We start from the raw sequence: 14,155 nt of genomic DNA on the forward strand, positions 1-14,155 counted from the left end.
CCCAAAATTAGTGGTTCAAAGCAATGATAAACACTAATTATATTACAGTTTCTATGCATCAGCAAATCAGAATCAGCTTAGCTGTATGGTTCTGGGTCAAAGTCTTTCATGAGATTGCAGACAAAATGTTAGCCAGAGAAGCAGTTATCTTAAGGTATGGTACAACTGGGGCTCGGAGATCCGCTTCCAGGGGGCCTGCTTACATGGCTACCAGGTTGATGCTGGGAGTTGACAGAAGACTTCAGTTGCTCTCAGAAGAGGCCAGGAGGGTCCTCACAGTGTGATTTCTGGTGTCCACCAAGTGAGTTATTCAAGAGAGCGAGACATAAATGGCAATGCCTTTGGTGATCTAGCCTCAAAAGTCCCATTGTCATGTCTCTCACATTCTATTGTTATAAGTGGATCACTATGTCCTGCTCCTATTCAAAGGGAGGAGAATTAGTCTCCACTCATTGAAAGGAGAATGTCAAAGAATGTGCAGGCATATTTCCTTCCACTCTCTGGCTGCAACTTGTTTACATTGCAAATGGAAAATACACTCATTCTTTCCAAAGACTCCCCAAAAGTCTCATTCTTTTACAGCATCAGCTTGAAGTCCAGGATCTTGTTACCTAAATCAAGTCCAGGTGTGGAGGAGACTCCTCAGGTACCCTAGAGTCCAGCTCCTTGAGTACAGTTCCTCACAACCTGAAGACCTATGATGTAAAAAGAAGTTATTTGCCACCTCCTCTCTCTCTCTCACACAGACACACACACACACACACACTTAACGTACAATAGTGGGACAAACATAGGATAACTACTATGGACCACGTCCCGCTCCCGCCCCGAGTCCCCCATTCAAAATAGAGGAAAAGAGGAGATACACAGGACCTCTGACCCATAGCAAAATCCCTCAGGGCAAATGCTGAAAGTGCCTTGACTAGGACTCAAGGCCTGCAAATGAGTCTCCATAGCACTCAGCTTCAGCCTCTGAGCTCTTGGTTCCACTCCCTAGGTCATCCTTTCTTTTTCACAAAAGGTAGTCTACGTTTTCTGCTGAAGAGTTTTTTCAGCTTACTTCCTGCCTATAGAAGCTTCTGGGTCCAAAGGCCTCGTATCATTTTATAGTGATTTGTTCCTTTCATTCCAAGCTTGTGGTATTCCCACCAATTTACTTCTCTTAAAAACTTCACAGATTTCCTATGAGTCTTGTTGTAGCCCACTCAGACAAAACCACATTCACAAACTCTTCCAAGATAAGCCCTTCTTGACCTTGGGCTCTACTAACAGTCTTTTTAAGGCCCTTTAGGCTTTCATTAATTCTTCAGCTTCTGTTCACTGCCCAATTCCAAAACCACTCCTAAATTTCAGGGGTTTGTTAAGGTAGGCACCCTACTCCTGGTACAAATTCTGCATTAGTTATCTATTGCTGTGTGACAAATTATCCCAAACCTTAGTGGCTTAAAGCAACACTAAACATTTATTATGTCACAGTTTCTGTAGGTTAGGAATTTGAGAGCAGCTCAGCTGTGTAGGTCTAGTGGGGAGTTTCTCATAAAGTTGCACTGAAGAATTTGGCAAGGTTGCAGTTAGCTGAAGGCTTGACCAAGGCTGAAGGATCTGCTTCCAAGGCGTCTCATTGACACGGGTGGTAAGTTGGTACTGGCTGTTGGGAGAAGACATTAGTTCCTTTCCAAGTGGGCCCCCCAGAGGGCTAATGGAATATTCTCATGGCACAAAGTCTGGCCCCAGACCAAGCAATCCAAGAGAACAATGGGAAAACTGCAATTCCATTGATGATCTAGCTTCAGAAGTCACACATCATCATTTCCACACTTTTCATTAGAAACAAGTCACTAAGTTCGGCTCACATTCAAGGGGAGGGAAAGTAGGGTCCACTTTTTGAAGACAGTGATATATTTTTAAGCCTAACCCTAACCCTAACCCTAACCCTAACCCTCTCCACTACAAACCACTACACCACACTACAAACACTACCACCAAAAGTAGAATTAGTAAAAGTAGGTAAATTTTTTGAACTTCTTTTCGTCCTTGGAATACATCTTACTAAAGATTTATAGTCAAATTATTATGTTCCAAAAGTCACTTAAAATTGTCCTTTCTGTGTAACTATGCCACCAATTTGAAAAACAGTTGATTTGTTTTTATGCTTTTGACTTTTGGGGATTTCTTGTTTGTTTATTTTATAATTTTTAAAATAATTTCAAGTTTCAAAGTCAAACCATAGAACAAAGTGTATTCAGAGAAGTCTAGCTTCATATCTGTCCTTCCATCTTCTTCCTGATAAGTAACTTTGTTTTTTATTTATTTTTCTATTTTAAAAATATAAATAACAAATGAATACATATCCCTCATTCTAAGATAAATATTTGCGTGTTATGCACGCTGTTCCTCACATTTCTTTATCTACCAATATACCCTGAATTCATCTTATAGCAGTATTTGGAGATAATTGTCATTTCCTTTTATGGCTAATTATGTGACGTATATATACATATATAGTTTATTCAACCAGTCCCCTACAGAGGGATAATGTGGAGGTCTCTAGTGTTTGACTATTGCAAATAGTGCTTCAATGAATAGCTTTACACATGTATCTAAGTTTTTTCCAGAAACATATTTTTATAGCTATAATTTATTCCGTATTGTGGATAGATGTACCTTAAATTATTTAAGCCTACTTCTATTGTGGACCCATAAATTCTATTTTTTCTAATAGTACAAATGATACAAGAATGAACATCCTGGTACTTAAATATCTGATGACATTTCTGATTACATCAAAAGAACAGATTCCTAGAAATTTAGTTAGTAGGTCAAAATTTATGAACATTTTTAGGCAGTTCATGCATATTGTCAAATTGTTTTCAAGGAAAGAATACAACAAGTTTACACTCAGAGGTAGTAAATCTTAGTATCTGGCACTGGAAAGATCTGAGTTCAAACTCTACCATTTACTAGTTGAGTGACCCTGGACAAGTTAACTTTCCTGAGTCACAGCTTCCTCGTCGGGAAATGAACAAAATCATACCTATCTCATGGGGTCATAGTTGAAGAGGAAAATAAAATATTTGACTACCTATCTGCTTGAGCACATAGGCCAAGTATTTCACACAGAGCTAAATGCTTACTACTACTATTTTAAACATTTAAACATTTGTTATTATTATTCATATCAGCCGTAGATAAGAATGTCAGTTTCATAGCAGATTCATCAGCACTGAATATTATTGTTGAAAAATACAAAGTGCCAATTTGACAAGTAAAAGATGCTATTTTGTTTTAATTTGTATTCTTTGATTTCTAGTTCTGTTGAACATTTTTCATTTATTTATTAATCTTTTTATTTCTCCTTCTGTGTACTCTGTTTATATCTTTGGTCTATTTTTCTATATAATTTTAGTTCTTTAAAATGCATATCCAAGAGTTCTTTATTAGGAATACAAATCTTTTGTTGTCATAATTGCTGCAAATATATCCTTCAATATTTGGGGTTTTTTTCAATTTCAGTCGTTAGACATTATTTTGACATACAGAGTTTAACATTTTATGTAAGCAAGTGTTTCTCTTTGTTATTACTTCAATAGACTTTTTAAATCTTTATGAAGAGCTTCACTATTTCCAAATTCAATTATGTGCTCATCCACATGTTATTTTAGTATTATTTGAGGCATATATCTTACACACAGAAAAACGCACTGATCACAAGTTCACAGCCTGATAGATTTCCACAAAATGGATATAGTCATTGTATTAGTTTGCTAGGCCTGCCATAAAAAAGTACCACAAACTGGGTGGTTTAAACAACAGAAATCTATTTTCTCATAGTTCTGGTGGCTAGAGGTCTGAGATCAAGGTGTCAGCAGCCTTGGCCCTTCTGAAGGCTGTGAAGGAGAATCTGCTCCACGCCTTCTCCTGGTTTTCCTTCTTCTGCTGGTTTGCTGGTCATCTTTAGTGTCCTTGACTTGCAGATGTATTGCCCCCATCTCTGCCTTCGTGTTCACATGGCATTCTCCCTGTGTGCATGTCTCTGTGCCAAAATTCCCCCTTTTTTATAAAGACATCAGTCGTATTGGATTAGAGCTCACACTAATGACCTCATTTTCATTTGATTACCCCTGTAATGACCCTATTTCCAAATAAGGTCACATTCTGAGGTACTGGGGGTTAAGGCTTCAGCATATCTTTTTTGAGGAAAACAATTCAACCCATAACATCCATGAAACTAGAACACAGATCAAGAAACAGACTACATCTAGCTTTCTGAAACCTACCTCATGTCCCCTTCAGTCATAATCCCTTGTCAAGGTTACTAGTCTCCAGATTTCCCAGACTACAGACGACTTTTTCTGTGTTCTTGAACTTCACATACATGGAATCACACAACATGTTTTCTTTTGTGTCTGGCTTCTCTACTTTAGAATTATATCTGTGAGATACATCCCCATTATTGCACTGTTGCATGTAGCAATAGTTCATTCTTTTTCATTTTTATGTAGTATTTAACAAAAGGAGGAAAAATAATATGATTTATATTTTATCATTGATAGATAGTTAGAATGTTTCCAGTTTTTAACCATTATGAACATGTTGCTATGAAAATCCTAGCACCAGTCTTTGATGAGCCCATGCTCACATCCTTGTTGGGTGTATGGAGTGGGCTTTCTGGGGATTGGAACGTGCATATGTTTAGTTTTAGCAAATGCTCCCAAACATTTTTGCAAAGTGGTTTCCAGCAGCGCATGAGAGTTTTGCTTGCTCCACACAGTCATCAGCACTTCATGTCAACTTGGACAAAAATATTTTTGATGAGAAGATGATAATGATAATGATGATAATAACTTCTCATTAAAGTTATTGTGAAAACCAGACATTGGGCTGGCAGTTTTACCTATATTATCTCATTTAATCTTTAAACTACTTTTCAAGGGAGTTATTCTTAGCTTCATTTTATAGACAACAAAACTAAGTGTCAGTGAGGTTAAGTAATTTGCCCAAAGTAACAGTGAGTAGCAGTGTAGGGTTTGAATCCAAATTTATCTGATTACCAATCTCAGAGACTTTCTAGCCCAGATAAAATGTAAATCTGGTTGCTCCCGAGGTGAAAGGGGAGCCCTAGGCATCACGGTGTGGCATGAGGGGATTGGTATGGCTTTTGCAGAGGGGCCAACTTAGTGGTAAGAGGTGACACAGCCGTAAATCTCTACCTGAAGGCTAGTTTGTGCCACTCTATTTTGGGGACATTAAATATGAGCATCTATTATTAGGGTTAGCTCCAGACACTTCCCAATGGATGATTATTTTGAGGACTGTTTCTGACAACAGATGGGTGTGCCTAACATCCTGAAATAGAGTAATGTAAACCAGTTTTGGGGTAGAGAGTTAGAGCAAGGGGTCAAGTCTGGGACCAAGGAAAAGCACCCTAATAGCAGGTCTGTGGTGCTGTTCTCACTGCTGATGTCGAGCACCCCCTAACCCGTCAGCCCTCACTCCCAGGCCTGGTCTCTAGGTAGGACCAGGACAGCTACCTTAAGGACATGGCAGGAGCCATGTCATCTCTTACCATGCCCTCTGCTTGAGTGGCCCTTGATGGTAGGGCGCAAATCCGTGGGGAAAAATATTTCATGGAACAGGAAAAAAAAACATGCTGCCAAATACTCAGTGTTCTGCCAAAGCTACTCAGCGGCCTCAAGTACTGAGAAGCTGCTTTGAACCAGGCACTGTGCTGAGTACTTCAGATACATCATCTTCATCTTCACAGTGAGCTAGAGAGAAATAAATTTCTATTATCCCCATGTCACAGGTGAGGGACAGTTACACAAAGGGAGAAAGAACACAACAGTTCTATTCTAACAAAAGATGTAGAAAGGGGAAGTTTAGACCTTTCTGAAGTATGAATTTGTGTCTTTAAGGAATATATGGGAGTATATGCTCACTTTTATTTTAAAAAAAAGAAAAGCAATAAAACAATACTGAATGTTTTCCTGCTGAACAGCCGAAAGCCTGTTCTGGAAAATGAAAACTTTAGAAAGTGAGTTCTAGTATTGCCGGCCAGTAACCCTTATTTATGAACCATATACAGTCATGCACTGCGTGATGACATTTCGGTCACCAACAGACCACAGATACGATGGTGGTCCCATAAGATTAGTATCGTATAGCCCAGGAGTGTAGCAGGCTGTACCGTCTAGATTTGTGTAAGTACACGCTATGATGTTTACACAACAACAAAATCGCCTAACAATGCATTTCTCAGAATATATCCTGTCATTAAGTGACACATGACTGTAACAAATGGGTCCAGGGATTCATATTCTACAAAAGTATCACACTGATAAAGTTCTAACTGGTTCAAATGTTGTCATCTTCTAGTTTTGTACCAGTGCAATTATTTTAGAAAGTACAAAGTTTCCATTTTAATTGGTGCTTGGCTTATTTGTTTCTTAAAACATAGGTTTGGTTTTAAATTCAAGTTAAATCTTAACACCTAGGCTTTGTCCGGGTTTCAGTAAACCTGTGTATTTTTTCCCCTATATTTTTATCTGTTGTTAGTTCACCTGCCTGACCAGGTCACAGACGTAGGTGTGTATGCTTTGCATACATTACAACCCAAGCCCTGTAGCCAGAACAGAGACAGAGGAAGGAAGGAGCAATGGGCTCACACACTGGATACCATTTACACACAAGGCTGATCCTCCCCCGAGCACACTGGGTCTGGGCTGACTCCTAAACAGAGAAACAGCCAAAGAAGAGAGGAGACACAACACACTCAACTCTCCTGCTTTAGTTGCAAAAACTGGCTAAGCCACCAGATCTTGTCCCCAGAAACCCTAAGTCTCTTCTTGTGTGCTCAGGAGCCTTTCTTCCAGTGGGGGGGTGTAGCGCCCCCACCAGCCCCATTCTGGAGAGAGAAGAAGTGCAGTCTGAGGACTAGAATGCCCTCTGCCTGCTCCAGCACAGACATGTGCCGCTGGCGCTCACAGAGACAAGCAAATGATGCGGTATGTGAGCTCTTAACCTCTATTTTAATGTCTCCAACAATCTAGTGGTTAATTAGCAATTTGCTGCCCACCAATATGCAAATGAATGACAAGCAAAGGCCCTCAGCATCTGTAATTATTTTGCTGATTTACAAGCCACTTTCCTCTCTGTGTAGGTTTTTCTGTGTGTGCATTCATGCATCAGGGATTTCATTATTTTTAGAAGCACTCTCTGTGCAATTTTTATGCTTTAATATTTTCAGGCTTCAGTAATTACAGTATTATGGATATATATATATATTTCCCCCCCAACTCCAACTGCATTTATTTTTTAGGGATTCTTTTCTTTGATAAAGAGTTGAGAGTAAGATTTATCAAGAGGCTGAAATCCAAATGGCAGAGAGAGTCAGAGCGCAAGATTGAAAGATGCATGTTTCTGCTGCTGCCAAATCCTTATCTGGAATCGGAGGAGTCTTGTAATATTTGATTTTCTCCCAAGCAGCTCTGGCGAGTCGAGCCCCGATCTGCGTTATCCATCTGCCTGCTTTGGAGCAGGGTGTTTTACTATTTGGCCGTTCAAATGCTTTACGTTTTTGCCAGCGCATTAAGAAAGGCTCTCATGTTAAATTAAGTCAATTAATAAATGGAGACACATTAAGCAATCAATTTTGTCAGCCTATCTCCCCAGCATTATGTATGGTTGGCTGTAATCACAAGATAAATGCAATGTGCTGATCTATGGTAATGTTCAATAATACATTCTCCGCCAGGCTCAATTCATCAGGGAGTTTCGGTAGGGGAGGCATTTGTTATTGGCTGTCTCTGCACCTCAAGGATAACATTTCTGTCCTTTTGATTGGCCGCCTCACTGCTGCAAGATTCTAACCGTCTTATTTTGATGATGAATATGAAGGCATGCTAAGCCAGGCTGGAGCGGAGTGTTTCAGAGGCTGCGCTCCTTCCAGAGCCCAAGGACTCACAGCTTCCTCCGCTGCTTCCTGTGCCAACAACCCCCCAAAAGTTGTGATGCTTTTCTTCACCCAGTGCTTTGGGGCTGTGTTAGATCTCATTCACCTCCGCTTTCAGCACTACAAAGCTAAACGGGTTTTCTCTGCTGCTGGGCAACTTGTCTGCGTCGTAAACCCCACGCACAACCTAAAGGTGAGTCGCTCTCTGTCGTTTTATATTCACGATGCTCGGGTTCAAGTCCTCTCTCCGGGGGGCCTCAGGGACCCTGTCGTGACCACTTGGAGCTCCTGGCAAAGGCTCGCTCGCTGATGCTAGGACGGTGTTTGGTACCCGGAGAGGTTGCCTCGCTCCTTCTCGCTCTCTAGGTAGCTTGGCTCTCAGTGACAGCGTGTTGTTTCCTGACTGGCAAGAACAGCTGGAGTGATAGGCTAGCTTCTTTCCCTCAAGCTGTCAGCCTAAGAGTGGGGTGGGGGTCAGAAGTGAGGGGGTGGGGATTAAGGGGCGTCCCTCTCTCTTTCCCGAGTATTTGTGGGCAAGTGTTCAGGAGACAGGATTTGAAAAGTTACCGAAATTGCAGTCTGTCCCATGTGCTTGGAAAGGCAGGCAAGCACATGGATTTTGGAAGCCCCTTTTGGCTAACGCTGAAGTAGCTACGCGGGGCAGGACCCCCAGACGGGACCTGGGACTTGGTGAAGGGGCTCTTTCTGCAAAGTGTTTTCCCTTATTCCCAGGCTCGGGGTGTGTGTGTGTGTGTGTGTGTGTGTGTGTGTGTGTGTGAGAGAGAGAGAGAGAGAGAGAGAGATACGTCGGTAGAGTTTGTCTTCTTTCTTTCCTGCGCGCTCGAGGCGCCCCCATGCACTGAGGACAGGAGGCAGATTTGCTTCAATTGTGTGATAATGAAACCGGTTCGGAGCTGCTGCTGCCTGAGTCACCGCAGGCGGCTGCGCCGCTGTGTTGCCTTTGGCCGCCGCCGACTGCGAGTCTGGCGCCGCTGCCTCTGCGTTTGTGCGTTCAGGTCAATGCCCTTTAAGAGAACAGCCAAAAGATGGGATCCGGGAGGACGGGTACACATCACAGCCAAGACTGATGGGGAAATGAATGAAGAGCCACTGGCTAGGGGTGGTGGGGAAGAGGGAAAGGCAGGGCGGGGGCGCTGAACTCCCCAAATGGGAAACTGAGCCACCTTGGCTCTGTCCTAAAATAGATGACAACTTCTTAGGAGTTGCTTTCCTGTCCTCCTCACTATACCCAGGGCTGAGTATGGGGGGATGGGCATGTTCGCAGCATGAGTGCCAGAACAGTGTCCGTGAAGATGGATCTGTCATTCTGGCCACTGCTGCAGGGCAGGAAGAGTGTTGCTTGTTGCTCATCACTTTATAAACTGCTATAGTCAGCCTTTCCTCAGCCGGAGCCCTGCAGGTCGCCGCTGACAAGTGCTCCGTATCAATTCCTGCAAGTTCCTAGGAGGGACAGGTGCTTGGTGTCCCCAGGGCCACATGCCAAGGCCGGTCCTGGGTGGAGGGGTGATGGACTGCTCTGGGACCGCTGTGGTGCACTCTAACTAGGCGCTGGCTTTCTGCGGTCCCCTAGCTGTGACTACACCATCTCACTTCACCAGTCTCGCTCTCTCGCTCCCTCTGCGTCCCCCTCTTCCCCCTCATTCCACTATTTCTTTTTGCTTTCAAGTCTTAGTTTTATAAATGAGAATTCACCACCAGTCGTCCTTGGCAAAGCAAGTGTATGGTGTACACATTAAAATATGATTCTGAATTCCATTTTATGGCCACTTTTGAGACCTCATCTGAGACTCCCATTATTTTGTCACTTTATATTAGTTAGTTCCCTGTGGCAAGAAATTTTGTTTACTCCTGTTTTGCATTTTGATACCTTTAAAATTGTTTATGAGACTTAGCATTTCCGAAGTTTGAATTTGTATGGTTCACTGACTGCAGCTGACAATGAAGGAGGGGAGGGCTGCTCAGATCTTGGTGTCGGGTGGGGAGAAATGCATCTAGGTATATTTTTCAGTGATGTTGGCCTGGATATTGACAAGTGGTCCTGCTGCCCAGACCCACAAGTCTGGAGTCAGGGCTGGAGTCCCTGGGTCAGCTCTGACTGGCTGTGCGACATCGAATGACTCAACCTCTCCGAGCCTGGCCTTCCTCACCTCCCACGTGGACATACGAATGTTTATTCTGCCTCCTCCAAGGTTCTGTGAGGCTGAAAAGAGATACTAGAAGTGGATGTGCTTTATAACATTCTCCTACAAAAAAAAATTATGTTATTGCTCATAATTTGTAGGGTTCCATTAGGAATTTCAAAAGTTGTCACTTTAAACCTTCAGCCAACTTAGAAACCATGTAAGCAGTAACATAGGCGGCATATGCTTTGAGAGGCTGATTTCTGTGGCTCACATTTTCACATACATTCTCATTTGGCTTTTCATTTCCCATTAAAAAAAAAAACTGTCTAGAGATTTTGCTCAGATGAGCGCCACCTCAGGCAAACACAGCAAGTTGAGTGCTGCAAATGCTGCCGGGGCTGCAGAAGGGCACACGGGATTCAGAGAGACCGTGCCAGGCCAAGAGACCTCTGCAGCCCAGCCGCCTCTGCGCAGCTCTCGACAAGCACTGCTTGCTCATCCAGGGTCCGGGGGCCCGTCGGGTAAGTTTTACCTGCTTCTCCAACCTGAGGACTAAGACCTTCTTGCAGAGCTTTTAAACGAACAATTCTCCAGGAGCACTCCTGCCCCCATCACTTATAGTCAAAAGTGCATGAAACCTCAAAAGAAAAGTGCTCCTTCTAAGCATTAATTTCCATAGACAGACCACAGAAATATCCCTTGGATGTGATCCACATAGGCGGAAAAATTCTTTTTTAGAAGAAAAGAAAAACGCTGCGGCAATGTTAACCCAGAATAGCTATTGATCTGTGGTGCTTTCCCGCACTTTGTATGACAGGCTCGTATAGGCAATGGTGACCAAGGACAGAGAGACTGCCACCTTGCTTTCAATTTTCTAGGTTGCATGTAGCTACAAAGAGGGCTGGGAAGCCTGCATTTTTCTTTGTGGGAGCATTTCTGAACTTTGTCCCATCCCAGGCTTTCCTGAGGATGCTCACAGTATTTTAGGACCTGAGGCAAGTGCTGAGTTAAAATCAAAATTCACTTACTGAGCAGAGAAAATCATGTATTTACTGTGCTTCTATGGGTCACCTTCATTCTCAATCTTATTGTGGCGATTACTCAGTAACCTGGGATTTCTTCAGACAAGCTGATGCCTTTCCTTCTAAATGGAAAGCAGAAGGCTTCCTGGGAATGCAAACACCCTGGTTAAAGCCTTAAGCCCACTCTAATTCAAAGGGGTATTTGGAGTAGCTGGCCTGGAACATGAGGAACCTCCACTTTAAGCACGTGTCAGGCATGGGATGATCCATAGCAGAGCCCTCTCTGTGGAGTACAAGTGACACTTCATGTTTCCCTGGGTCTGCCTCTGCCTGTCAGGTAGCTCCCTGCACGATTAGGGCTCCAGACGATGCCCCCCACTTCTTCTTCCCACTCCGTGAAAAGTGGCCACCAAGGAGCCAGTGTCCTTGGCTGGCTGCCCTCTGCTTCTTCATTCACAGAGGCTGCTGCAGTGTGGCCAGCGGGCTTCAGGCTGGCCCTGGGGAGGGCTCCAGCTCCTGGTCCTGATTCAGCACTCCTTTCTCCCTCCTGTCCTTTGCTTGTTTCCAAACCAAGAAAGCCTTTCTCTCCTGGCTGCTCTCCCACCAGCACTAGCTGCTTCAATAATGCCCTGCCCCGGGCAGACCTCCCTTCTTCTGCCCTGTCTCCAGAGGTGCCCTTTGAGGGGTGGGCTGGCCAGTCCCTGCACCCAGGCCTCCCCAGGAAAGGGTTGGCAGTGGCAGCAGAACCCTCCTGGATCCATCCTCAGCGCTTCCCAACAGACGGTAGCTGACCTGACGCTGGCTGGGCGACTTCCTCCTCTTAACCACAGCCTTTGATAAACCAGTTTCTGAAAGAAGACTAGCAAAATGCTTTCTCACAAACTACCAAAAGGCCCTTGCTCATGCCAACGTCATTGCTGAGACCCCCAGTGCCCTCCCCGGCATCGAGACCGGAGAGTGTAACCTCCCCAGCTCCCCTGGGGCTCTTCATGCCTCCATCCAGCCATCCCGGAGCTCTTCTCTATTGTACCCCGTTAACCTTGGGCTTACAGACAGAAACACACACAGACACACACACGGGGCGGGAGGGGCATATGAGATAACAATGGCTTAATTTACGTGCCTAACAGACTCTAAATCTAAAATTAAAGCATTTTAGTACCATTACTTGAGGCATCCACAAGCCTTCCATTCTAAGACCAACCTGTGTGGATGAATGTGTTGAGTGATGGTGGGGATGGGGTGGAGGGCTTGCATGGAGGAGGGGGGGCATCATCAAAGGAGGAACCGAGGAGAGAGGTGAGGCACAGCCAAACATCAATGATGGGAAGATCTTTGGAAATCTAGTGCCCGCCCTGGCGCTTTCGCTAACTCTGCCTGACACACACAGCAGGCAGCTGAGTGAGAGCTAAAGACCCAAACATTGTTTTTAGAGATTTAAAGGTGGCCTTTGGAGCGTTCAGCCTGAATACCTATTGTAAAGCAGTTAAAGGCTTCCGACAAGATTGTTTAATAGCTGGTATGTGGGTCCCTCAGTTCTTATTGACATAGCCGCCTCTGAGGTCCTGTTCCCAGTCCCCTGGAAATTTCACCATCTTTCTTCTGCTGCCCAGGCTTGGGCCGCTTCACAGCTCATTAACACCTTAGAGGGGCGGGGAAAGGATAAGGAGGGCCCGAAGCTGGTGGTGCGCACTCTGTGAGCTTTATTCTAAAGGCTTCCCTTGCAGCCTCTTCCAGACCGTGGGTTTCTGTGAAAATTGCATGACACTCGACTCCGCAGGCACTGAGCAGTCATTCGGCTTTTCTGGTTAATGGTGATTGTAAATGAGGCTCCTGAGTCACATAAGCCGAGGCCCGGAGCCCCGAGCAGGCATTTGGTTAGCTGTGTGCTGGTGATGGAGTTGCAGAGGCCGAAGCCGGTGCTGAGATGAGGCCAGCTGATCACCTCTGCACTACGTTTGTCCAGCAGCCCCAGAGCAAATTCTCTGGAACTCCCTAAACCATGACCCCTCAAGCTGCAGGGACTGTAGGGCAGAAATTAGAAAACAGGTACTAAAAGATTTCCTTGAAATCCCCAGAGAGGTCAGAGCTCTTTGGATGGCTTCCTTGGGGTAAGGCAGAATGTTTTTCTAGCAATTAATAATAAGAAAAAAATTAACTGTCTGCGAAAGTATTTTATCCTTAGCAAAGTCATGGGACTCAATCAGCAGTGTTCCCCCAAGAGGAAAGTTGACCTGTTTGGACCCTAAATGTCACGTGGAAGGGGTCAACCTGGAGAATGGAGACCTGTCCACCTGTGGGGGGTCTATGGCTCAGGGAACGATGGGAGAATGTCCGAACTGGGAGGTGGAACCTTCCTGTTTTACCATGGCGGAAGCAGGCCAGAGAGAGGAAGCGACTTGTATTAGTTTCCCATGGCTGCTGCAACAAATTACCACAAAGCGGGGAGGCTTACAACCAGAGAAATGTGTTCTCTCACGGTTCAGGAGGCTGGAAGCCCGGAATCAAGGTGTCAACAGCACTCTGCTCCCTCCAGGTCTGCTGGGACACCTCTGTTCTCTGCCTCATCCAGCTTCTGAGGACTCCGTGTGTTCCTTGGCTTGTGGCCACATCCCCCTGATTTCTGCCTCTGTGGTCACACTGCCCCCTTCTCTTCTCTCTGTGTCTTCTCCTCTGTGTTGCTCTTAATAAGGACACATGTGATTGCATTTAGGGCCCACCTGGGAATCCAGGGTAAGCTTCTCTGGAGAGCCTTAAATTAATCACAACTTTGGTCCTATAATATTCACTCTTTTGCCATATAAGGTAATATTCACGGGTTCAGGCCTTAGGATGTGAACGTATCTTTTCAACCCACTACATGACTTTTGCAAAGTCGATCTATTTAGTGACAGAATAGGAACCAGAAGTAAGGTCTCCTAACGTCTGACCTACATCCCCTGTGCTGCCCTAGGCTGCCTTCAAATTAGCCCAAACTAAATATCCCTTGCTTGGGTTCATGCCTGGGAGCAGAAAACTGCGAGGACCCCCTTCCTGTA

At 44.5% G+C, this 14,155-nt stretch overlaps 1 protein-coding gene across 1 annotated transcript in view; it reads left to right on the forward strand.

The window, feature by feature from the left end:
- The first annotated feature begins 7,856 nt into the window (after positions 1-7,856).
- Positions 7,857-14,155, forward strand: part of SIAH3 (siah E3 ubiquitin protein ligase family member 3) — a 71,422-nt gene continuing 65,123 nt past the window's right edge. Inside the window, exon 1 of the mRNA XM_014838891.3 lies at positions 7,857-8,144. Within this exon, the coding sequence (XP_014694377.3) occupies positions 7,899-8,144 (246 nt within the window). The 5' untranslated portion in view covers positions 7,857-7,898. The remainder of the gene's footprint in view (positions 8,145-14,155) is intronic.

The sequence above is a fragment of the Equus asinus genome, chromosome 11 (assembly GCF_041296235.1).
Source record: "Equus asinus isolate D_3611 breed Donkey chromosome 11, EquAss-T2T_v2, whole genome shotgun sequence".
Taxonomy (NCBI): Eukaryota; Metazoa; Chordata; class Mammalia; order Perissodactyla; family Equidae; genus Equus; species Equus asinus.